Consider the following 24,610-nt stretch of genomic DNA (forward strand, 5'->3'; position numbering starts at 1 on the left):
CCCGGCTTTGTGTTCCGTACAGACTAATCCATGTGATGGAATAATAATGAGTTTGAAGGAGACGAACCGAAGCAGCTCGTAAAAAGGGGAAGGCTGGACGGTGACGGGCCCCGACACCGCCATTGATCAGCACCTCTGAGGGAACGGCGTGTTACTTTAGGAGACGACATGAAGCAGGCGCTTTGGGGAAGGAGAGTTACTGTTATGTAAGGGAGGGAGGACAGCAGTTGTCTTCTTGTAGTCTTTAAGTCAGGGAAGAGGTGAAGTTATGTTGACAAGAGTTGGATCAAGTGTGAAGGAAGGAAAGGAGGAAGATGGCTGGTGTGCGATAATAGAAAATACAGGCCGTAAAGAAGAAAAATGACAGGCAAGGAGAATATAGAAGGGAGAAAAAAAGATAAAGTTGACTAAAAAAAATCTGTTCATTGTTATACGCACTTATTCTAACAAGGTAGAGTACCTACCTCTAGTGGTCAGTGGGCAAGACCTTGCACTATACAAGTTGGTTAGGGTCACCAGTCCATCAGACTGGTATGGATTTGTATTCAGCTCTTTTTAGTCAGTACTTTGTAGAACCACCTTTCATTTTTGGGGTATGGCTCTACTAGCTCTGCATATCTGGAGACTGAAGTTTATGCCCCTTCTTCTTTGCAAGATAATCAAAGTTCAGTCAGATTTGATGGACAGCAATCAAGTCCTAGATCAAGTTGGGCTTTGGACTTTGAATGGGACTTAATACAAATACAAAGAACACTTTTTAGAGTTTAATAATATGTAAGTTTATTTGTTGTAGCTTGACAAAGATGTGAAGAGGTTCAAGAGTACTTTTGGAGGATACAGCACTTCCCTTCTTATTCTATGAATTATTTAGGCATGAAAAGCTACCTAATATGTAGCGTATCAGTTAAAATTAGCATTTCCTCTCCATCTAGTTGATTAAATTATAAGAGAAACAAACTAAGTCTATTGCTAATCTTGAAGCTTGTTATACCAGGGGTACTCTCGTTCATTATTTAAACATGCCACGACTAAAGAATAAATCATTTAAATAAGTCTTACTTTTATGACACACACTAGATGTCATTTGTTGTCTTTTCGAGAGTGTGTGTTGGATTTTTCATCTTGGGCAGGCATGCTGTTTTTGCTTCTCGAGAGACGGGCCTTTCTAGAATATCATAGGTCAGTCTGCCCACAGACATTATCGAACCGTTCTCTGCCTCCTTCAGCCCCCTCGTTTCATCTGCCCAGGCCTTTTTCTCTAAACAAATAAACAATCAAATATCAGCTACTGCCGGGAAAATACGAGGCGTTATCTGTCAAAGGTGCATTAAGCATCTATTCAGCTGCAGTGATTCAGACTTGGGAGGCCTTTTTTCTGCCTGTCCTATAGATTTATAGAGAGTTTTTCTCTTCTTTTTTTTTTTTTTTTTTTTACGACAAACGTATTCAGTCGGTAAACAACACAAACATAAACGTACACACACACACACACAGTTAATGGATTCTTCAGCAAGCTCTCTCCCTTGTGCTTGCTTTTCATTGTGCAGCCTGTAAAAAAAAGTGACCTGGTTTGACAAGATAAAAGCTGAAGACTTGCAACAGTGAAGGGACTAACACCTGATGCACCGGGTTGATTTATTGATCAATAAATTCTTGGCATCTACTGTAAACTCAAGTGTTTTTATTCCAATATTTTGTATTATTGGCATAGTCATCATGACACCCAGATTTACCTTACTCAACCAAATCAGCACAAAATCTCAGTACCCTAGTTATTTTCAGAGGGAGAAGTCTGATTGATGCAAAAACCTAAAACTCAATATATGAACCCTTCAGAGCTTAGAAATTTCAATTCGTTCATTTTCAGATTTAACCCCAGAGAACTAATTCGTATCCACATTATTTAATCAAAAGGAATTATTTTTGATGAGCATAAACTATTTTATTCTCCACTGTTCTCCCTAATAAACTTCTCCAAATCTAGTGTACTTCTAGTTTACTGTTTCTTTGGAACTATAGCTTGCAAAATCCTCCCGATTGTCATTAGAGGAAGTGAAACTAATGTGTTCTAAGGAAAAACTGTAAACACACGATTTTCAGGGGAAGCATTTTACTTTTTTGGAGTCGAACAAGTAGCCATTAGAAGAACTTCAGCAAAAGTTTATGTTCCCATTTAGTTGTGGTTTGGCCATCAGATTGTTGACAGTTGTTCTAACAATGAGATGCAAGAAATCACGTGGATCCAAACAGAGATAGTTCTTCCTCTTCTATGTCCCTGGACAGCACCCGAAATCTACCCAAAATCCTTTCTGTTTACTTTTTTCAGTTGTCTTGCGTAGGCAAATTTCCGTTCCGAGTGACAAAATTGAGAGCAAAAAAACAGATGGAGATGAAGAAAGAGAGAAAACAAAGAGAAGAACCTTGGAAGAGGGCAACAATAGATTTGCTGCACACCAACAAGTGCAGAATTTTACCATCAGTATCCAAGGCTGGGATCCAATTATCTGCATGAAAAATAGATTTGGCTCCGACAGGGCTCAGTCCTGTTGGGAATTAATCAAAATCCTGGATTAGCTTTGCTCCCACAAAGACAAATGGGTTTGTTGTTTTTCGCCATTTACACTCTGCAACCTATAATTATATCGCTGCTGTGTACGAGGTGGTTCGTAATTGTTGGTGCCAGAAGAAAGGAAAAAGAACCTGGGTTCGCATTTTCTAGTCAAAACCCTCCACACGCGAGGATGGTGCTCCTGTTCCCGTTGTCATCAGACAATGATTCATCTGTCTTTGAGTCATCCTCAGCTGTCCTTGGCATTTCTTTTGCTCTGATTGATAATGATGTGCAGTGGCTGCCGCTGAGGCGCCGTGACGGGATCCTGAGGAGACGAGCCAGAAGTGAGAACTGGACCATAAAGGAAGTGTTGGCGGACTGTTTTGACCTTTACCATGCGATTCCCCTCCAGCGGCTTCGGTGACCAGACTCCGATTGTGTGGCAGTGGGGGCTGGGAAGAGATTTAAGTAACAGAGAAAGAAAAAAAAGTCCAAGGGAAGTTGGAAATCAATTTTAACTCATAGTTGGAATTTTTCAAAATACATTTATATTTAACTCGATGACATGCCTTTAGGGCTGAAACGATTAATCAAATTTATCGTGATTAATCGATAATTGGAATAATCATCAGCTAATTTAGTAATCGTTTAAACGTTAACTGGAGTATGTATGCTGAGAACAAAATAATATTCAGAGCATTAAAAACTAAGAAAACATAAATTTTTATTTAAGATAAGTATATTCTATTTGGCTATTTAAGATAACCAAAACTTTTCAAGTTTTAGCATCACCTGGTTCAGAATGCTGTGCTGTTGCATTTTAGACAACAAGATGTTTATTTTCTTATTATAAACAATAACTTGATTATTTGAGTTTTATTTATTGTATTTCTAATATTGTATAAAAAAAGGCTTAAATGTAAAATCTGTAGAATGTGCCTTTTTTTTTTTATCCAACTACCAGCCGTTACATCATCCAAGCACTCATAGCTGGAGTAATCATGTGCAACATCACTTGGAATTGTTGCAATAAATTAAGATGTTCTTCAGAGATTTTAAATTGTTCTCCATCCCTGACTCAGCAAACATTTCAGATGCTTAACATCAGCAATAACATCCAGTTTTTAAGGAGTTTCAGGAACTTTCAGCGGTGATAACTCACAGCTGTGAAGCCTGATGAAGCTTCCCGCAGTCTCGTAAACATGAACTGTCTCATCAGGGCTGTGATTGATGAAAAAAAATCTTACCGAGCAGCTTCCGCTGACGACATTTGCTGCCTCTCAAAATGGAAATGATATAAGGCCAATAATATTAACTGGAAGATTTATTGCACCTAAACAGATGTCTGTCGGGAAGCCATCAATCCTGGGTTTAATCTACACCTTGGAGCCTGATACTTGAGCAGGGTGTCCACGTATCCTTAAAACGTCAAAGAAATTTTAAGTCATATATCTGAAATCAAGGCCTTGAAGACACTTACATAAAAAATGTGAATTGGCTTTAAATACGTAATTTAAGACATTAAAGATCCTAAATTTGTTGTTGCTGGACAGTTTGCTCCAAACTGCAATCTATGTAGTTTATTTTTCTCACTGGACTTTGCTATCAGAAAAATGTTTGAGTCGCATCCAGACATCTTCATTCTGTTCCGTTACTCAAAGCCGTTGATGCTACCGCTAACTACCTGTTAACATAGCCCTGCTAGCTAGCTAGCGTTTTTGCATCTATCAGGAGTAAGTTCAAATTTATCGTCAGTTAGCTGGATGATGTTTGTCTTTACTCTGGGACATTCAATGCAAAAAAGCTTGGCACTGCTACCATATAAAGTGTGCCGTGTTTTTGTACATTTCTGTTGTGAAACAGGCCTTAAGTTTTATCCATAATGGTCTTAAAAAGTCTTAAATTTAAGTTGGTGAAACCTGCAGAAACCCTGTAAAAGATAGCTTTGAGGTTTTTAAAATATGTGATTTTTATTTTATTTTTCTATCTTCAAAGATGTTTTAAGGTGTTTTGCTTATGGAGAGTTGGAAGAAATGCCCATAAGCCATGATGCAGTGCTACAACCCAACTGAAGCACCTTAAAGATAGTCCGGTGCTGGATACACACTTAACTCTCCCCGTCTCCATCAGTAAGCAAAGATTTGACTTGATTGTATTCAAAGCTTCAGTCCCCTTTTTTGTTGTCCATTTTTATCGTGAGCCGGAAAGCCTCGGCTTCAAGGAGAGAGGCTCAGAGTGTGCGCAGCTGAGTCGTCTCAGCGGTTTCATCAGCGGTCGAAGAAAAGTTGCCCCTTCCAGCGCGTGGAACGCGAGCACCTAGAGAGGGATGAAAGCGGGTGAGCGGAGAGGATTTGTTGGAAGGTCTGGGTGAGATGAGAGGCAGCGGAGGATTGGGAGAGATGTGTTTTGAATGAAAAAGAGTGAGTTTTCTGTCCACTCGCTCTGCCTTTAATCTTCATAGCGGTTATTAATGTTGACTCCGTGTGTTTGGGTTTCAGAAGTTCTCCACATATGTCATCATGTGACCTTTTCATCTCTGGGTGATGTATCCATGTAGGTCTTTTGGTTGTTTTTGTTACTTCTAAGGCAAAAGAAAAGGGAGTATTTTTTTCCCCTCCTTTTTATTTCTCGTATTGTTCAGACTGTCAGCCATCATTGCCACGTCCCCTTCTTTTATTATCTCTCCTGGTTTTGATGTCTCGTTCTCTCTTTGTCTGACGACTTCATATTCAGATCTTTATTCATGTCCCGACGGGCAATTAAGTTTTACAGCAAATCACAATAAAAAAACAACAGCGATTAATATTTATCTAAACTGTGTGATGCGAAATTCCAATGCTTTAACCAATGGAGGTTAAAAACACAAAACCTGTCAATCAAAAACATATAAGTGCCAGCAAGACTAAGAAAGTGAACAATAAAGAGACCAATAAATACATAATACTTAAAATTAAAATCTTCCCTCTTTATTTCTTCTTGGTTTCCCCATCTTTTCTCTAATAAATTTTCTGTCTTTCTCTTTATGATTTTATGTGTATTTTTTCTGTCTCGCTCCTCACTGTTGACCCCCTGGCTCCTCAGCTCGGGTTTGTCTGATTCACTTTCAGCTCTTACAGTACATCTTAGAAGACGCTCTTTGTGCCTTTGAACAGTTCAAGTGTCTCAGCTTGGCTTTGGCCTTCAGTTCATTTCCTTTCAACCCGAGGGTTTTGTTTCTCGGTGTTCTGACTTAATTATCATCTTCAGTCGGGGAAATAAAAGAGACTTAACTTCCCAACAAAAATAGCAAAACTATTTTCAGTCCGAGTCGTGGGCTGGAGAGAATCTTTGCAAAATCTTGTCGTCAGATAAACTGCTGAGCCGCCTTCGACGCCTCCTTTTAATTTCAGTTTTCATTTGAGTCAAACGTGCTTCTTCGGAGGGAGGAATTAAAATCTCCGCACCGCAGCAGAACAGTTTGTTAGACTTCACCCTGAAATTAAACAGATATAGACTTTAAGGCTTCACTTTGGTGAGTTTCATGTATTTAGGATAAAAATGTCTCATAATCTCAGTAACATGGGGGTTGAATTGACCTGTGGTAGCGTGTCTTTGTTCAGATTATAACCAGAAACATTTTTAAAAATATTATTACTAGTGGAATTTAACCGCCATGTAAGAAGTAGCACATAATTATGAAATAAAAGGCAAGTAACCAAAGTGACAAATTTTCTCATGTATGTCTGACAATGTTGAACATACAGGCAAGTTTACAGTGGAAGGATTCAGATCAAAGCATATGCATATGTTAGAATGGTCTAGTCAAAGTCCAATCATCCCATATGATTGCAAAAAGAACATTGTACTTTTTGTTTTTTACACTTTGCAATTATGCTTTTTTTGTGTTTCTTTTTTAAGTAAATATAATAAAAATCAATTGATGTATTTTTTCAGTGGTTATATAGCTTTGTAATATATGTATATGTAGACCTTGTTAAAGGTGCATCTTTGCTAAGTTTGTAACTAAATTGTAAATGTAAAAAAAAAAAAATCTGACCCAATTTTAAGATTGGAGCAACTCATCCTGAAAATTAGTCCTTATTTCAATTCTAGATAATCTGATAAATAAGAATCCATCTTTTTGTACATCAGTTTTGTTTTTGTTTTGTTTTGTTTTTTTACTTCAGAAAATGCTGCAATTTCTTTTCCAGTCAGAAGATGCCCGCTGGCATAAATGAAGCAATAAGCCAGACAGAAATCTAAGGGGAGGCTGATAAAAGTGGCATCAAAGTGGTTAATCTCTCTCGCAAAGAACCTCTTCAAAGGGCTGGGCTCTGTGGGGAACAAATGGATCGCTTTTGGCTTGTTGATCATTTTCGCTTTTGCTGTGAACTCAGGCTAAGCCGCCATGAGTACGCTGAATATTGGATTTGATCTCATGTTGTTGTTGTTGTTCCTGCAGGCTCTTCAACCTGACCCTGAAGAAGCTGATCATGCTGAAGGAGCTGGACAAAGATCTCACTTCGGTGGTCATCGCCGTCAAGCTGCAGGTACGACGGCAACAACAGCTTCAGGGTCGAAACCAAGAAAGTGTTGCGGTTTACTTCCAAACTTCTCACCAGGCGAAAACTCTGAGGGAAAAAAAATGGCCATGTCTTTTGTAAATCTTACAAACAAGGTTCTCCTTAGTTAACTTACTGTAGCTTGCATTTAGCAATTATGTCTGCCGCTTTAATCAGGAGAATCCAATTATAGGACTAGAAGGCTTGAGCTCTTCTATTGAGAGAGCCAAAAAAAAAGTAGCCCAAGTTGCTGAACAAACCAAAAAAAAAAGTATTCTGTTTTCGTATTTTTTTCCTTCTGGAAAGTTTCTCATTGTTTTTTTTCCAGGCAGGTTATTGGGTCTGGATGCATTTCCTCCCCGACACTCTGCCAAGGACGCTTACTTTAAATTACCCAGAGACATAGCAGAGCTGAAAGGCTTTGTTTCTTAGTGCGTGTAGCCCTTACTTCTAGCTGGCCGCTGATTCAGACAGGGAGGAAGGTAAAGTTAACGTACATGAAATCAGAAATGATCTCTGTCTGTCTTACTTTTTCAAAGCATTGTACTTTTCTCTACTTGATATATTCTTGTTGATGTCTGCCTCATTTTCCATCTTTATAAGCCAATATATTCTGTTTTCCAGCGTTGTTTCTCTCCACTAAGTTTTATTGTGCAGTTTAGGACCTTCTCTGTGCAGCAGTAAGTCGTTTCCTTCAGATTCACTCATCTCCTCTTTCCGTCTCCTCATCAGGGCTCCAAACGGATCTTGCGCTCCAATGAGATCCTGCTCTCCTCTGCAGGACTGACGGAGACCGACTTACAGCTCACCTTCTCCCTGCAGGTATAGACTCAAACACTCACACCGATCAGGGAACCGCCGCGCCCCCACTAGGTTATTCATCGAAAACAAAAAAAGCACCTGCTAGTAGTGTGACCAGTCTGCTGCGGTTTTCCAAACTTAAAAAAAATAAATAAAAAAAATCCGGTGTTATTTATATGGAGATCATGCACATTTGCCTCTCTCTGACATATACTCTGTGCACTCACACAGAGAACGGTTAATCTACTTCCCCGCAGCGTTTCTTCTGCTCCAAATCATCCCATCCTTATTCTCCCGGTGCTGAACGCTGCGAAAAGGTCAGAGTGTGTCTCCCTGTGGATTGTGGCGTGCGCACTGAGCCAGACATTATACATTATACATTAAACCGGCTATAGCGTCCGCGGCGCTGCAGCAGCGGAGAAGCCTATTAAAACTGAGCAGCAGAGTCTTGTCATGGCTTTCAACGTTGTTCCAGGAGCCAGTTTGTTCCAATTATAGTTCAGCCGGTGAGATCCTTAATGCCAGGTTATGTCATAGTTTGGATGTGACTAAGTGGTTTGGTGCTGGGGGAGAACATGGAGAAATTCAGGAGGTGATAAAGTCTCCTGCAACAACCCATTAAGATCCATCTAATTATTCAGGCATCAGTGTAATTGTTTTATCGCTATGTACCCATATAGCAGTTAATCTGCTCACCTGTAAGTTGTGTGTGTGTGTGTGTGTGTGTTTGTATCTGCAGTACCCACATTTCTTGAAGAGGGATGCCAACAAGCTTCAGATCATGCTGCAGCGGCGGAAGAGATACAAGAACCGGACCATCCTGGGCTACAAGACCCTGGCTTTGGGGCTCATCAACATGGCCGAGGTATTACAATCAAAATCAGACAGTAGAGTTCTGATTCTCCTCTTTCGCTCTTTCACTCCTTTTATTTACTTTTATTTGTTTTATTATATCTTTAGGGTATAAGATGTACCCTAAAACATTCAGCGCTCATTTTAGAAAGTGTCACTTTCCAGCATTCAGGAAGAGGCGCCTCAGGAATGCTGATCATTTTTTATGGTCCATTGACTTGTTACATTTTTTTTTTAGATTTTCTTGTAGTTTCAATATTTACATTTTCTGCCATGTGCTGTATTTTTTTAATATCACATTTTTCCTGAGAAGTGTTTTTGAAATATTTGCTCCACCAACAATCTGAAAGATGATACTTGACTGGCGTGGAGCTTCTGGCAGATGTCAATATTATGTTATGATGCTTTCCATTGATAAAAGAGTTCATACACAATTTGGAAAAAAAATCTATCTTTATGATTTTAGTTCTTTCCATTTATTAAAGCTGTATCAGTTTTATCAGTCTGCCCATCTAACCATCCACATGTCAAGCTTGATATCTGTAGAATTATCAGAAATTAATTCTCTATACATTTAGTTTTTTTATGTGGTTATAAAATTTACTAAAAATAATTGAAAACTGGAGATTTGAGTCTGAAAAAATGATTTTTGCAGTGTCATGCCGATGGATAAATATTTCTTTGAACTTTGCTGTTGAAAATTGAACTTAAAAATAATACATTTGTTTATTTCACATTTGCATCATAGCATTGGTCAATTTGGACACTTAATCAGGGTGTATGTACCTAAAACTAAGGCCTCAAAATGTATTACATTCATAAGAAAATATGTAAGTTGGCCTTGAATACGTTAATCACAGGTCTTATATTTTGTCGTCGCAGGACATATATTCTATTTAGTTTATTTTTCTTGTAGGACTTTTCTGTCAAGCAAAACGTTTGAGTCACACGAAGACATCATTACATTCTGTCACAGGAAGCTGTTGAGGCTAACGCTAACTAGCTGCTAGTAAGCGTTGGCTAGCAGGTTAGCATTTTTGCATCATCGCCAATTAGCTGAACGACATTCGTCTTGGCTGTGTTCCATCACAGCTGCTAGCAAACTTCTGTTGCCAAGCCATGCAATGTTACATTTGTTCTTACATTTACATTCATTCTCATTCTGTGCAAAAATGTTCGACACAACTACAGTACAAATTATGCCGTTTTCTTTTGTACATTTCAGTCGTGATACACATCTTAATTTTCATTCCTAGCGGTCTTATAAAGTCTTACATTTGAGTCAGTGAAACCTTCAGAAACCCTGTTAAGCCACGGCAAAGGCTGCTGCTATACTGTCATCTACACCCACTTCTTTCTTCTCTCCACTTCCTACCTTTGGAGAATTTCAATTACCTCCGGCCTCTTGAAACCTATTTAATGCTAACCTTCGTCGTAACTCAATTCAAGCTAGTGCACTAAAAATTAGACGGCAGTTTTCAATCTTTGGCCTGGCTGTCTCTTTATGGCCTCAACAAATGTCACCATACATCAAACTTCCAATTAGGTTTAAGTCTCCTCTGCCAATAGCTCCCTGTGTAGTCTCCCTCCTGCAATGTGAAGCTGTTTCAAAAGGGATTGGATCTACTGTGTGTGTGTGAGGGTGTGTGTGTGCGTGTTGGGGTGTACATGTGTGTTTGCGTTTGGAGGTTCATTATTTCCTATAAATGTCTGGATGTTGCTTTCAGAGGCCGGGTGTAAAAGTAAAAGTCAAAATTATTCACTGCAGGAAATTTCCTGAACAAATAGTAATATCTCAGATCGCAGCTCAGAAAGCCCAGAAAAGAGGAAAAATGCAGACTTCATCAGGTAATAGATATGCTCCTGAGGATGTTTACGTGCTCTAAAATTAGCCAAGACTCTTTCAAGTGCATGAAACTACAAGAGTGGCATAAGCTCAGATCGTACATGCCACTGTCAGCTCAGATGGGAGGCCGTCCCCCTCCTAAATGGAGGGTTACTCTACTGTCTGCTTTCTGCCTCCGGTCGTCTCTGCATATGAAATAAAGGCAAATTTTCTGCATGAAGCTCTTTCAACTGACAAGTTGGCCGCAAAGTGTTCCACAAAGGGCAAGAGCCACAAATGTGAACTCGCTTTGCAAGAAAGGCTTGAACTCATTATGTTTACAGCCTGTGGAACATTCCCACATTGTGTTACGCTACAAAAATGAACTCCAATGAGATTTTACGCAACATAAGGCAGAATTGTGAAGTGAGACGAAAAGGATGTACAGTATTGTTTTCGACCTCTTTGTACAAATACAATCTGAAAAGTGTGGCATGCTCTTGTATTAAGCCTATGCCCCAGTCTCAAGTCGTTGGTAATTTCCTATCAAGTTTATTTCCAGTATTGCCTTGTGATGGATTGCTCCATCCATCTTTCTATCAATTAAGACTAACCTCTTCCTGCTGAAGGTAAACCCACATCATAATCCTGCCACCACCATGTTTCATTGTACAGATGATATGGTTCTTGTAATGCCCACATGGTTTTATATGTTGTCCAAAAAGTTCAATGTTGGTGTCTTTTGACCAGAGCACCTTCTTCCAAATCTTCATGGTGTCCCTTTAATGGCAAACTTTTAAATTGGACTCCCCCAGACTTCCACATGATTACTCCCACTTCTCAGTTCTAAATAATAAAATCCTCATGAAATGAATAGAGTTGGCGATTGTAATGTTTGCAAGTCACCGTTCGATGGATACAGCTCATTGATTTGGGTTTTGATAGCTGCAATGAAATACCATTTTAATTAAATAGAACCGCCATTTAAGAATTATTTTTGTTTAAATTGCAGGAAAATATTTAATTTATTTCAGAATCCTTTTATGTCTGCGTCATTTACATTATAGGAAGACGCATAGAAAAACGTCAAAGAAATATATATATATATATATATATATATATATATATATACATATACACACATTCAAATAATTTTAATATTTTGATCACTCAATCACTGACCTAATTCAGAATTCAGTTACCCTAAACATCTGTAATTGCTTGCTCCATTTAAGTTCAAATCATATCAAAAGTGATTATTTTATGCCTAGTTTTAAGGGGTTTTCAGCCGCGCAAAGCTCAGGTTGTTCTTTATTGCCGTGCTCCATGCAGCCTCGGCTATCTGTGCCTCTGTTTTGTTCTGCTTTTTCTTCACCATTAGCACTGTGCCAGTAGTAAAAAGAATGAGGGAGGTTTACTTTAAATGCCGCAATTATCGGCGGGATAAAAAGTGTATTTTAGGGGAGAATTTGTTACGTGCTGCGGTTCAGCGTAATGGACTAAAGCAGCCATGGCAGAGGTGGAAATTTAATGGATTTTTAAGAGGCTCTGCCGTCGTTTTCAAAGAACGAACCTGCAGCAAATCCATCACTGACTCCGGCCTCTGGACGGTGAATTAAAAACAACAACAGCAACAAAAGCAGACGGATGTTTGGGAGTATTTTTCATTAACTATGCACATTGTGCATCTGTGCGGTTTGTCAGATTTGCATAATTTGTTCCTCGGCGTGGAAAACCGGTTAAAATTAGCAACAGCAGCAAGGTTCTCCGAGCTCCTGGCAGCATTCGATACATGTGAAGGGCACCCAGCGAGCCAAGCGGATGGATGTATAGCTGTGATGTCTCTCTTTAATCTGTGGCCACGGCTGTCTCCATAATAAGCTGCTCAGACTTCATTAACTCTGTCAGTGTGACCAGACTGCTGAGAGAGACGGGGTGTCATTCGGTACACACACACTCCCAAACGGAAAGGAAGAAATGCCGCTGTTGGCCGCAGACATGCGGAAAATCTATGAATCGCTTGTTTGTGTTTTCTCCACTTTTGTTTTGGTTTGCATTAATCCTTGACTGCTTTGCAATGCAGCAATCTGAATCAGTGGAACAGAGGCACAGCTAGAGGATGGAGGACAGTGGGCATTTATTGTCTGTAAAGACCAGATTTCCAGAATGCATGACTAAAGATTTCAGTTTCAACAGATGATCCACTTTAGTGGATCTCTGCAGTTCCTCTAAAGTTGAATGCACCTTTTAGCTGCTTCTCTAATTAATGGCGTCTCTGGCTTCCGCTTCAATTATTCACTCCTTTGTGTTTGTTTATCGCATTTGGGGATCCAACTAAAGATTACTGTAGCAGTTGAATATTCTATTGATTACATTGGCGATTAATCATATAAAAATTGCAACTGCAGATTTTTAATTTAACCATTTAAGCTCATTTTATACAGGATTAGAAATGCATAAAAATACAAATAAACAAATAATTCAACTCTTTTTTTAAAATAAAAAACTAACATTTTATTCCTTAGTGTTGGCATGATCATCTGCAGCAAAAGATGCATCTGCAGGTAAAAACTACTTCAAACATCAACACAAAAAGTTCAGTTCTTCCCGCCAGACTGTTTTAGGATTAACCAATTTATGCATGGATAGCCAAAGGGATTTTGTTTGTGGGGGTTTATGTGTGTTTGTTTTGGTTTTATTTATTTATTTTTACATAATTTGAACTGGGAAAAGCTTAAACTATGTTACTTGAGGAGTCCGGGTTGGAACATATTTACAAAGATTTTAATTTTTTTATATTGCATGAAAAATTTAGATATTTTTGCAAACTGCCCTGAGTATTGTTATTTCAGCAAATAGCTTTTTTTTAGTCAGTCTACTAACAATTAATCAATTACTAAATTAGTTGAGGATTATTTCAATAAACGATTAATCACAATTCAAATGATTAAATGTTTTCATTACTAGCCACATAGAATTCCAATAAAACATATTTAAGTTTGCAGTTGCAAAGCAGCAAAATTGGTGAACCGTTCAAGGCGTGTGAATACGTTTGCAAGACACTGTGACCTCCATTTTGTTGGTAAAAGAACAAAGTTGTGTTTTGACCAAAAAAAGCAGAAGCTTAATGTGATAAATGGTGGAACTCACAAACTAACTACAATGTTGTTCATTCTCTTCCCTCTTCCGTCACCCTGCAGGTGATGCAGCACCCCAGCGAGGGGGCCCAGGTTTTGGGGCTCCACAGCCAGCTGAAGGATGCTTCTGTCCCCGTCGCCGAGATCAGAGTCTACTCCCTGTCCAGCCAGCCCATCGACCATGAGGGACCCAAAGCGAAGATGTCTGGTACGGATGCTTGTTTTAACTTCGTCGTTCCTTTTTTGAAATTGAAACAGCTCTGCCGTTTTGCTCTCATCTTCCAGCTGCTGTTACAATCCGTTCTGCTTTCTCTAGATCGCTCCCCAGACATTGACAATTATTCTGAAGAAGAGGAAGAGAGCTACTCATCCGAGCAGGAGGGCAGCGACGACCCTATTCATGGGCAGGTGTGTTTCAGTAAAAAAACAATAAATATATATTTACTCTGACAAATCCTAACCGTAGCTCACCAAGAAGCTCAGCAATATATTACCAGAACTATGTACGTTCATTTCTTGTTCAAAAACAACTCTGAAGTCTGAGCACTCAAAGCAAATGCAATGCAAAAAAAAAAGAGAAAAAAAAAGACATGTACCCCAATTGGATTTCAGAGCGAAACAAAACGGCTAAACAAAGAGGCAGAGAACTATGTGGAGGGAATCTGTGGCTATCGGGGCCAGACACACAGCAGAGGGAGATCAGGCAGGAGCGGTGCAGCTTTGTATTGGCAAATTAAAAAGACTATAGGTAGAGGGATGGAGAGAAGCGAGAGGATGAATGGAGGGCGGGGTAGTTATGCAGCGGCATACTTTCCTTTCCATCATCTCCTCATCCTTTGGGGGTGTCAGAGTGAGACGCACATTAAATGTTCAGGAGCGACTGAGGAAAAGGGTTAAACTACAGAAGATATCAGGTGTTTTTATACCTCCGTCCCAGGGGGGAAAACGACTGGTTTCTATTCAGAAATTAAGCTAACATTTAGAAAAATAAAGCAAGATTTGATAGACATGGTGAGCAATCGATGCTGAGTCATCCGCAGGTGGATGGATGTGGTCTGGTACCATAACCACAATGCGGTGCATTCACTTTTGTATGAAATCCCTGCTGTGTGATTTGCTGCCTTTAAGTGGTAACTCCTCCGTTTGGTTCCTGGGTTTATATGGGAATAACCCTCAACGTGTCCAGATCAGAAATAACCAGGACAATACATTCATTAATCATTAAGGTTAAGTTCATGTAGGGATTTGCATTTATCATATTGTTTATCATATATCATGATGCATTTCTAATAAGGACTTTATATTTATTGAGTTCCAAAGAAAAACTCCTTCTATTGTTGATTTTTGGTATTTTGTCCACTTTGTTCAATGAGATCATCAATAAATATCAATTAATTTCTAAAATATGATTAAATGCCATTACTGTGTGCAGCTTAGTGATATATATTACTTTTCTGTATGTGACTAATGTCTTAAAGAAGCATATTACAATTGGAATGTTTTTTAGTAGCAATATTTATGTTTGTGGCGTTTTGATTGCTGTGCTATTCAGCCACAGTCAAACTGTTACCTGAAAACGAAGTAATAAGTAGTTCATGCTGTCATTTTTTCATTATCACAATAGTTTCTGTTCCCATAAAGGATTATTTTCACAGACCTAATGTAGTTGTTTCTTTAGACTTATCTTAAGGTATTATTTTAACACATTTATTGATTTATTTATTTTTTTCAAAACAGACACAATTGTTGGTATCCCAAACAAATCCTATCAAATAAACGTGACAGAATGTTTGTCTTTCATTCATACGTGACTTTTTAGTTGATAAAATTTCCTATTAACTTCTAATTAGTAATCCATGGCTGTAAAAATTACTGGCCCGTGGCTTTTAGCCTCTGGCTGCTTTGCTGGATGAGAAGCCACATCCTGCTGGCTCGGTGAGCAGAATGGTAAGGGAGGTAAAACATTCCCGAAGTTCACTGTTTGAGAATTGCAGCAAAAAGAGTCACCTTAAGGTGAGCAAGTCTACAAACTACCATTTGTTGCTTCCAATCGCTAACCAGTTGTTAGAGAATGATGCCCAGAAACTAAGTTTGCTGACCTCTGCTGGGTTTTTAGTAAGAACCGCCTGCTTTGGTCAGCTGGAACTAAAACTGTGCTTGGTTGGGCTTGGCAAGAAACGAAGAGTAAATATGGAAAAGCACACCATGTTCATGGGAATCCCTGATTCCAAGATTCTGGGAACCTTGCTAGAGTTCATGGCAACATAAACTCATTAAAATATCAGGACATATTTAATACAGATCCGGATGTTTTGGCAGGATAATGATTCAAAACGTAGCTACGCAGAAACTGTTCGCAAGACAACCTTTCTCGTGAAAACCTGTGGGGTGAAATAGAGAGAGGATATCAAAAGAGGAGACCCAAGACTCTGGGCAATGTAGAGAGACTGTGCCAAGAGGAAAGGTCAAAGATGCCTCACTATGTGTTCTCCAACCTTAAGAAATGTTAAAGAAGAGTTAGTGCTACCATTTTGGCACAAGGTATTGACTGCAGGCGAACCATTTCTTACATTGCCAGTAAGACAATTTAAAATTACTTTCAGAAGGGAAAGACGGCACATTTTAAGACTGGAAGTACTGACGATGTGATCCTTTAGCAGTAACCTCTGCTTGTCTGATTCGCCCTCAGTATCTGTATGACGAAGACGACGAGGTGAGGAAGAAGAAGCCGCGGCGTAAGCTCCCTCCCAACGCCGGCAGCACCAGGGTAAGACGAACCTCGCTCTCGTTTCCGCCCCCTGTCGCTCGTGTTCTCCGTCTCCTGGCTTGTTTTGTCTCTAAAGCAATTTGCGGCTAACCCGATTCGCGCAGTAGCCTTTTCAAACAAATCTGATTTGACTTGACTGACTCCACGAAACTATTCCTCCCCCCTGCCGCCCTAACTCGTATCGGCTCACTCATCTCGCCTCTCTCGCCTTCATGGTTTATTCATAGGTCCGCTCCTTCTCCACGCTCGGCATTCCAGCCAATTTTCATACAAAACAATAAAAACAGATTTACACAAATCACAGGAAGAACCTATAACAATAATCAAATCCTGCGTTGAGCGGGTACAGTCTTGCATACTCGTAGCACGCAGATTTTAGCACAAACAACGCTTGTTTGCAGTTTAAGAAGTAGTAAGCTTTGTTTTCTGAGTGTGTGTGCGTTGTAGCAGGAGTATCAGAGTGTTTTATAATGAAAAGCTCACACACCTCAAACGATAACAAAACATGAACATGTTGAATTTACTGTCTGCACGCCACATCTACCCTCTGAAGCACTCATAAAAAAAAACTCACATTTTCTAAGACAAAGTTGATTGTCTTTTCATCACAGGAAGCTGGCACAAAACCTTTCAAATATTCCAGTTCTCTGAAACCTAGTTTGACTCAATCTTCTAACGCTAATGTAGTTTTGCTGTTCTGATTGAACATTTTTACCCAAAGGTTATCGCTACATTTCTACCTGTTTGAATGATGTCCCTTTTTTAGCCTTTAGTCCTGCTTTGCAACAAAAGGTTAAGACATTAAAAGTGAAGGCTGCTTAAGGTTAAGTTCAGGCAAAGTTGAAGCCAGGGATGTCATAGTTTTTCATGAGTATAAATATCAACATGAATGTTTGTTGACTGGAGTTTTGTTATGAAATGGGAATGAAAATAACAGCCAGATTTCCTCTTGTTGTTCCACACAGTCTACTAGGCATTATGTAACAATATGAAACTGTATTTTGTGCATATTCATCCTCAATTTAAATTATTTTCACAAAACTGTGAAAATGAATTTTAAAATATGCTAAAATGAACATTTTATTAAATTAGACAACTTCTGTCTGCAGACTAGTGTGTTTTTACAAGCGAAGTTGATTTTTTTTAAGCTTGCCGAAACAGCTCAGAGTGTGTTTTATGCATTATAGAGTGCAATATAGTTAAGCTTTAGGCTTGTAAAATGGTCTAAAGTCTAAAATACTTCCAACACTCAGTGCTCTGAAATCTGTTTTAATGAGCATCTAAGATGCTGTGTTCGATGAGCAATAATCTATTGTGGTATTTTTTTTTCTTATTTTGATTTTGAATTTTCCCTTATTTGATACATTTCTTGTCATTTCGTTATCTAACGATCATAAACTATAATGACTAAATCTTGTTCCTATCCCGTCAACCTGTCAGGAACTATACATTAGTTTAAAACCTTTTCCTCGTGTTAATTATTGTGCATTGCCTCTTTAAATAAAAATACTTGAAAGAGATGTTTTGAAAAATATCTGTGGCAAAAGTCACAAGAAAAAAAATACAAATATGAAGAGAAAATCTTTATTATTTTTACAATTAAACAGGGTCTGAGTAAAAGCCTGTTTTTTGGGTTAAAACCAAGCTGCTGACTCATTCCTTTTAAATATTACATAAACCATGTCTCCCTTTTTTTCCAAATGGCTTTGAATGTTACATAAATAAAATATGCTTTGCAATAATTCAGCCAAAACATCTGCGGCGAAAGGCGTTAACTAGATAACCCCAATAATTTGCTCGCTCCAAAATGTTTGACTTTAATAAGACCCGACACAGAAATGTCCTCCTCTAAAATATGCTGTTTCCATGAAGTGTTGCTTTGAGTCGTCAAGCATGAAAAGTGACCTTAGATGTTGCCGGTTTCTATCTTTTCTCTCTTTCACTCCTTCGTACACTCATAAAACGAACATACATGTCCTTAGTGCCTTATTCTGCTCTTTGTTTTTCATGTTCCTTCGCAGCAACCCAACATCAAGCAGAAATTTGTCGCCTTGCTGAAGAGGTTTAAAGTCTCCGATGAAGTATGTTCTTCTTCTCTGCTCTTTTCTCTTTTATGCCCTCTTGCGCTTTTTCCAGCAAGGTTTATAGGTGCAATTTGCTGTAGAGTCGGCGCGTTTTTCAATTTATCTTTGACTTGCAGGGATGTGTGAGAAATCGATGGAAGGACAAAAAAGACAAAAGAGTAACTTATCAGGACAAAGGGGTGTTGGCTTAGCGCGTTACATGTTCCAGATGCATCTAAATGGACAAATGTGTGTTTTGCATCGTACTCAAAGTTGTTTTTGGTGTCTGTACTTTTTAAAATTTATTTCATTTGCAGTTTAAAATGAACATGCCACATGCTGATAAAACCAAAAGTTTTGAATTAAAAGAAGTAATTGGAAGAAAGAAAAAATTATCTTCTATTTCTCTCAAAAATCAGGTCGCTATACCATAACAACTAAACAACATAAGCAACTAAGCATCAATCAAAAAGATGTGGATACATCTTTAAATCCAAAACCGGCATTGTCTATGCATTTACACACTTTTTTTTTTTTCAGCACTTTATGTGCAATTCATCTCTCATGGAAGTCGGTCCATTCACAGCCTTAACACTTCTCTGTGTATGCGTGTTATCGATAGATGTGAGTATATGAGGTATACGATGCGATGAAAAGTTAAAAGTCCGTTGCAGAGAGAGTGTCTGTGTCGTGTGTGTCTCGTCCAGGTTGGTTTCGGTTTGGAGCACGTGTCGAGGGAGCAGATCCAGGAGGTGGAGGAGGATCTGGACGAGCTCTACGACAGCCTGGAGATGTACAACCCCAGCGACAGCGGGCCGGAGATGGAGGAGACCGACAGCATCCTCAGCACACCCAAACCCAAGCTGAGGTAACAAGAGAGACGCGATATTTAGGAGGGACTGAGGAAGTCTTTGTGTTGATATTATTACTGCGACAGAATGAAAGCCAGGAAGAGTATAAAATAACCGCTCGCTCTTTTTTTCTTCCTGTTCAGGTAATATTTGCTCCCAAAGATTTTCTCCAGTACCCACTTTCCCCCCATAGTGTCACTTGCAAGTGTTACGCAACGTCAGGGACTGGGAGGAAATGTACTCAAGAATCCTGGAGCAAATTTAGTGCAAACTCAGTAGGCCTCCAAAACCGCAATATATGTATGTGGCTCAAATACAGAACTGAATAGATTCAACAGAAGCCACACTGAACACCAGCTACACTCTGACTTTCACCCTTCAGTAGCAATTCAGAGCTCCCCCTGTTGGTGAAAAACACTACTTGCACTTATAGTGAAAAGCCTGAGATTATCTGATCTGCACCAGTTACCTCTGATCAAATTTCATGAGAAAAATATTTAATATACATTAAATTAAATCATATAACAGATTTGGTAGATTCGTGAAATAAATCTGCTTTCCTAAAATGTATTGTTTGGTTGTCTAATCCTAAAGATTGGGTTTGTGAGACAAATCCCAATAATTATTCCTTATTGAGCGATGAAAGGAACAGGACCAAATGTTGAAACCTTTTCAATCATTTTTTGACAGCAGGTAATCCGTATTCTGTAAGGGTTTTTCACTGTTGGCATGTTTTATTTGAAGAAATATTTAAGGAATCCTGTCTGCAGTAGGTGTCCTTGCGCTAAGAAGAAAAAAAAAACATATTAATATTTCAGTTCCTGTCTGCAGGTTCTTTGCCATAATCTTGAAAAATGAAACAAAATATCTTTTTTTTTCATGTCTCCTTTGTTTAGGCCGTTCTTTGAAGGAATGTCTCAGTCCAGCTCGCAGACGGAGATCGGCAGTCTAAACAGTAAAGGCAGTCTGGGTCGAGATACGTTCAGTCCAGTAAGTACCCCAGCATCTTGTGTTTGGTTTTAAACTTTTGCTTAAAGGAAGTCAACAACAAAGCTCGATTGATGTTCTTTATATATTCAAATTTAAATATAAGAATCCAGAATCACATGAAGTTCAAAACGTGAAAAAACCCCCCAAAAACATAACTTTGGCTTGATGTGGGGGAAAATCCACATTTCAAAGCTTTTAGAAAGCCTTTTTAGAATAAATAATGAGAGAAATGTTCTTCCAGTGTTTTCTCTATGACTCAGAAATCCAGTAAGCCTTTTTGACAGCCACCATCTGCCTAATAGAAAGGATTCAGTCTGTCTGTCTCAGTTCAGCATCTCCCTGCTGTCTGTGCTGCAGTCTCTCTTTTTACATTGGTGTAGAAAAGCATCAACTGCAGCGTTCCTGTTTATACAACATGCACTAAAAAGAAACAACTGCTTTCACTTTAATTAATGGAGACTTGGCTTTCCTACCTCCTTCTGATTTCAAGATCCTGCAAGACATCCCCTCTGTTCTCTTGCTTTTTTAATGATGTTTTCTTCCTAAAGCAGAATACCTTGGTTGCATGATAAATGTGTGTTTATTTCATTACGGTGTTGACTTTTCATTAAGCCGATCTGACTGCTCCTCTCGTTTTCCCAGCAGGGGGATCAGCCTCCCCTGGAGAAGATGAAACCCTCCCGCAGTCGCAATCTGGACGAGATCCCATCAGAGACGGACACACTGGTACGAGCGCTTCCCCGCCTCTGTTAGTCGTGTTTAGAACTTTATTAATTAAAAATCGTTTGCAGGAGCTGACAGACCAGGAGCTTTTTGCCGAAGTTGGTCCTTGCATTACAGTGTCTGTGGCAGAGAAACCCCGTACCCCCCTGAAAAGCAGCAAAAATGAAATGCAGCCTATAGCATCTCCAAGGTAACCTATAAAACGACCCACTAAACTACATTGACGTTTGTGGTTTCAGCCTGGCAAAATGTTAAAAGTGTACAAATATGTAGATCTTGTTGTCTGTGATTTAATCTGCCCAGGTTCTGATTCCGCTTTGGTTTATTATTATCTTTTTTTTAATTATTTCTTGTGTTCAGACTGGATGGAGGCCACACGCCCAGGCAGAAGCGCAGCAGCAACACGCCCATGAAGGAGAGGCAGCTGTCCAAGCCTCTGAGCGAACGCACCAACAGCTCCGACTCGGAGCGATCCCCGGAGCTGGGACACAGCACGGCGGTAAAAGATTAGCTCTCCTCTCCCATCAGAATTTTAATGACTTTTTTCTCTCTCCAGGTTCTTATCGTAGGCAGCATTATTCCCTCAGGCTTTATGTGTCCCCATGTGGGGTTTACACATAAAACAACTGCTTTTGTTCTTTGTCCTCTTTTTACCAGTGCACCGTTCCTAAAAGTAAAGAAAAGTCAGGCAGTCTGTTGATGCAGGATCCCTTGGAGCTCAGAAATAAATTATGCATGTGCAGATGAATCATCTGAAGAGTAAATGTGGTTCTGTGGGGGGAATTTTAAACCCGTGATATTTCTCTTTGTGTGTGTGCGGGGGCCTGTGTGTGTGTGTAGGCTCTGAGGAAAGTCGTGTACGATCAGCTGAACCAGATTTTATCAGACTCTGCCCTTCCTGAGAGCCTCATCTTAGTCAACGCCACAGATTGGCAAGGGCAGGTAACCTTCAGAGTTCCCCTAAAAAAACAACATGGTGCTCATTGTTTCCACTGCAAGCTTTACCTTTTCTGTGTTTCTCTGGTGCAGTTTGTTGCAGAGCAGCTTCAAGGACAGAGACACCCGGTGGTCTGCACGTGTTCAGCCGCTGAGATCCAGGCGGTACTTTCTGCTGTGCTCACACGCATACAGAAGTTGTGAGTTTAAAATAAAATCTGTTAGTCCATGGCAGAAACTAGCGATTAATCAATCTATTAATTATTCTGATGATTAGTCGATTATTCTGATAAAAAATGGCGCATTCTGCTAGTTTTTCACTTAACCACCGAAGCTTTTCTACGTTAAAAATATGCAAATAAACAATTTAATTCATTTATTTAAATATGAAAATAAACATTTCATTGCATTTCTTTAGTAAAGCTGAAGTGAGTGAAGCTAAAACTATTGAGGAGTTCTGGATAAAACATATTTATAGGCAAAGGGGTTTTTACCTTAAATCCAAAAGGTTTATAGTTGAAGTACTGTTCTGAATATTTAGATTTTTCACCAAATGGCCCCTTTTGCGTCAGTATACTCCAGTTAGCAATTCATCAATTACGAAATGAGTTGACTTTGTTAATAGATTAATCATGATTAGTCATTATTAATCCGATTAATCGTTTCAGAAATCATACTTTAAAGCTGATCAGACTGAATAGCTGTTGAAGTTTACACGGCGTTCTGTCTCTGTCTCCCGTTTCCCTGCAGCTGTAACTGTAACTCCTCCATGCCCAGGGCGGTGAAGGTGGTGGCCGTGGGCAGCCAGAGTTACCTGGGAGCCATCCTGCAGTTCTTCGTCACTCAGCTGGCGAACAAAACCTCCGACTGGCTCAACCACATGCGCTTCCTGGTGGTTCCTCTGGGTGAGGAAGGCTCAACCAACAGTATGAGCCTTAAAACGTTCAGAGAAAAAGGTTTAAAAGTGACTCTGTGTGCTCAGTTTGTTTGTCTCTCTTTTTCAGGATCGCATCCAGTCGCTAAACACCTCGGATCCCTTGACAACCGCTACAGCTCCTCCTTCCTGGACGGAGCGTGGAGAGACGTGTTCAGCCGTTCTGAGCCGCCTCAGACGGGTAATAGCCGCTACTTAGATCTTCAAATTGAGCCTCTCCTTCCGGCAGATCTCACGCCTGAATATTCTTCTTCTTTGACCTTCAGATCAGTTGGACATTTCTGGAAGAATCAGTCAGTACATCAGCGGCGCCTCAGTCACTCACCAGCTGCCCATCGCAGAAGCAATGCTGACCTGCAAGCACAAAACGTGAGTGAAGGTCCTAAAATAAAAACATTTAAAATAAAAAAACTTGGAAGCATCACAGGTTATCATAAATAACCTGACTTCTTTTTTTCATCTCTACTTCAGGCGGGAAGAAGAATCTTACCAGAAGTTCATCCCCTTCATCGGGGTGAGATTTTAATCTTCTGCTAAAACTGTAGTTGACACGATTAATTGATTATTGAAATAATTGTCAACTAATTTTGTAACCAATTTATCATTAACTGGAGTGTCAAAACTCAAAAAACTAAAAAAAACCCCCAACATATTCACATTTAGTTATTTATTTCCATCTTTTAATGGATTTCTAAAGTATTAATGAAAAATCAACAGAATGTGTAATTTATTTTTTACCAGATTTATCAATTAATCATCAGAATAATCAACTAAAATAATCATTAGTTGCGGCCCTAATCCTAATCTGTTGTTTTCTAGGTCGTAAAGGTCGGCCTCATCGAATCTGCGAGCTCTCCGACAGGTGAGGGTTTGTTAAAGAGTTTGAAAGAGTGCAGAGACGATCCACTTCGACCCTAATCAGCTGACGTCTACGGGGATTAATATTTTTTTCTTCCAGGAGATCCAGAGGAGGGTGTTGGAGTCAGCTTGGCCGTCCCGTCGACGTCTCCGCCGTCTCACGGCTCCCCCTCAGGACTGATCAAAGAGGCAGCCACACCCCCCTCGTCCCCGTCCATGGGCAGCGTCCTCACAGTACAAGGGTAAGACGATTAATCTGATTAAATCTTCATTTCACCCGACGACTGTTTGGATTTAAAATCAGATATTCTAAACCAGAGAACAGGCTTTGAATTGGCTAGAAATTAAATTAACAAAAGCTAGTGTGGTGCCTCAAATTGAAGAGCAGATAAATGTGCAGGGTGCTGTGTGAGGTTGGTTTCTGTCTTCGTTTATGACGTCTTTCTGTTCCCAGGAGCCCCAGCATGCCTCACGGTGTGGACGCCATCGGCCTGCAGGTGGACTACTGGCTGGCTTCGCTGGCGGACAAGCGGCGGGAGGGCGAGCGACGCGACACGGGCTGCAAGAACACGCTGAAGAGCGCCTTCCGCTCACTGCAGGTCTGCAGGCTACCAGGAGGGGGCAGCAGCGACCCACAGACCCTGGTTAACACCATGGCCATGACCGTGGTCACCAAGGAAAAGAACAAAAAAGGTCAGCCGAGGTTCTTGTTTTCTATTTTACAATCATTTTTGCATGATCATATCTGAACCTGGATCATTTTTTTAAAAGCTTGTGCAGT

The 24,610-nt window shown here is 39.7% G+C and overlaps 1 protein-coding gene across 1 annotated transcript in view; it reads left to right on the forward strand.

Moving 5' to 3' along the window:
- The window catches only part of pacs1 (phosphofurin acidic cluster sorting protein 1), a 62,097-nt gene that overhangs the window by 31,689 nt on the left and 5,798 nt on the right, over positions 1-24,610 (forward strand). Inside the window, exons 2-22 of the mRNA XM_032582746.1 lie at positions 6,993-7,080; positions 7,825-7,914; positions 8,633-8,758; positions 13,771-13,915; positions 14,024-14,115; positions 16,397-16,474; positions 18,496-18,555; positions 19,245-19,405; positions 20,285-20,378; positions 21,021-21,104; positions 21,170-21,291; positions 21,462-21,600; positions 21,942-22,043; positions 22,131-22,237; positions 22,788-22,942; positions 23,042-23,152; positions 23,238-23,340; positions 23,443-23,485; positions 23,791-23,833; positions 23,930-24,071; positions 24,284-24,522. Of these exons, the coding sequence (XP_032438637.1) occupies positions 6,993-7,080; positions 7,825-7,914; positions 8,633-8,758; positions 13,771-13,915; positions 14,024-14,115; positions 16,397-16,474; positions 18,496-18,555; positions 19,245-19,405; positions 20,285-20,378; positions 21,021-21,104; positions 21,170-21,291; positions 21,462-21,600; positions 21,942-22,043; positions 22,131-22,237; positions 22,788-22,942; positions 23,042-23,152; positions 23,238-23,340; positions 23,443-23,485; positions 23,791-23,833; positions 23,930-24,071; positions 24,284-24,522 (2,324 nt within the window). The remainder of the gene's footprint in view (positions 1-6,992; positions 7,081-7,824; positions 7,915-8,632; positions 8,759-13,770; positions 13,916-14,023; positions 14,116-16,396; positions 16,475-18,495; positions 18,556-19,244; positions 19,406-20,284; positions 20,379-21,020; positions 21,105-21,169; positions 21,292-21,461; positions 21,601-21,941; positions 22,044-22,130; positions 22,238-22,787; positions 22,943-23,041; positions 23,153-23,237; positions 23,341-23,442; positions 23,486-23,790; positions 23,834-23,929; positions 24,072-24,283; positions 24,523-24,610) is intronic.

The sequence above is a fragment of the Xiphophorus hellerii genome, chromosome 14, assembly GCF_003331165.1.
Source record: "Xiphophorus hellerii strain 12219 chromosome 14, Xiphophorus_hellerii-4.1, whole genome shotgun sequence".
Taxonomy (NCBI): Eukaryota; Metazoa; Chordata; class Actinopteri; order Cyprinodontiformes; family Poeciliidae; genus Xiphophorus; species Xiphophorus hellerii.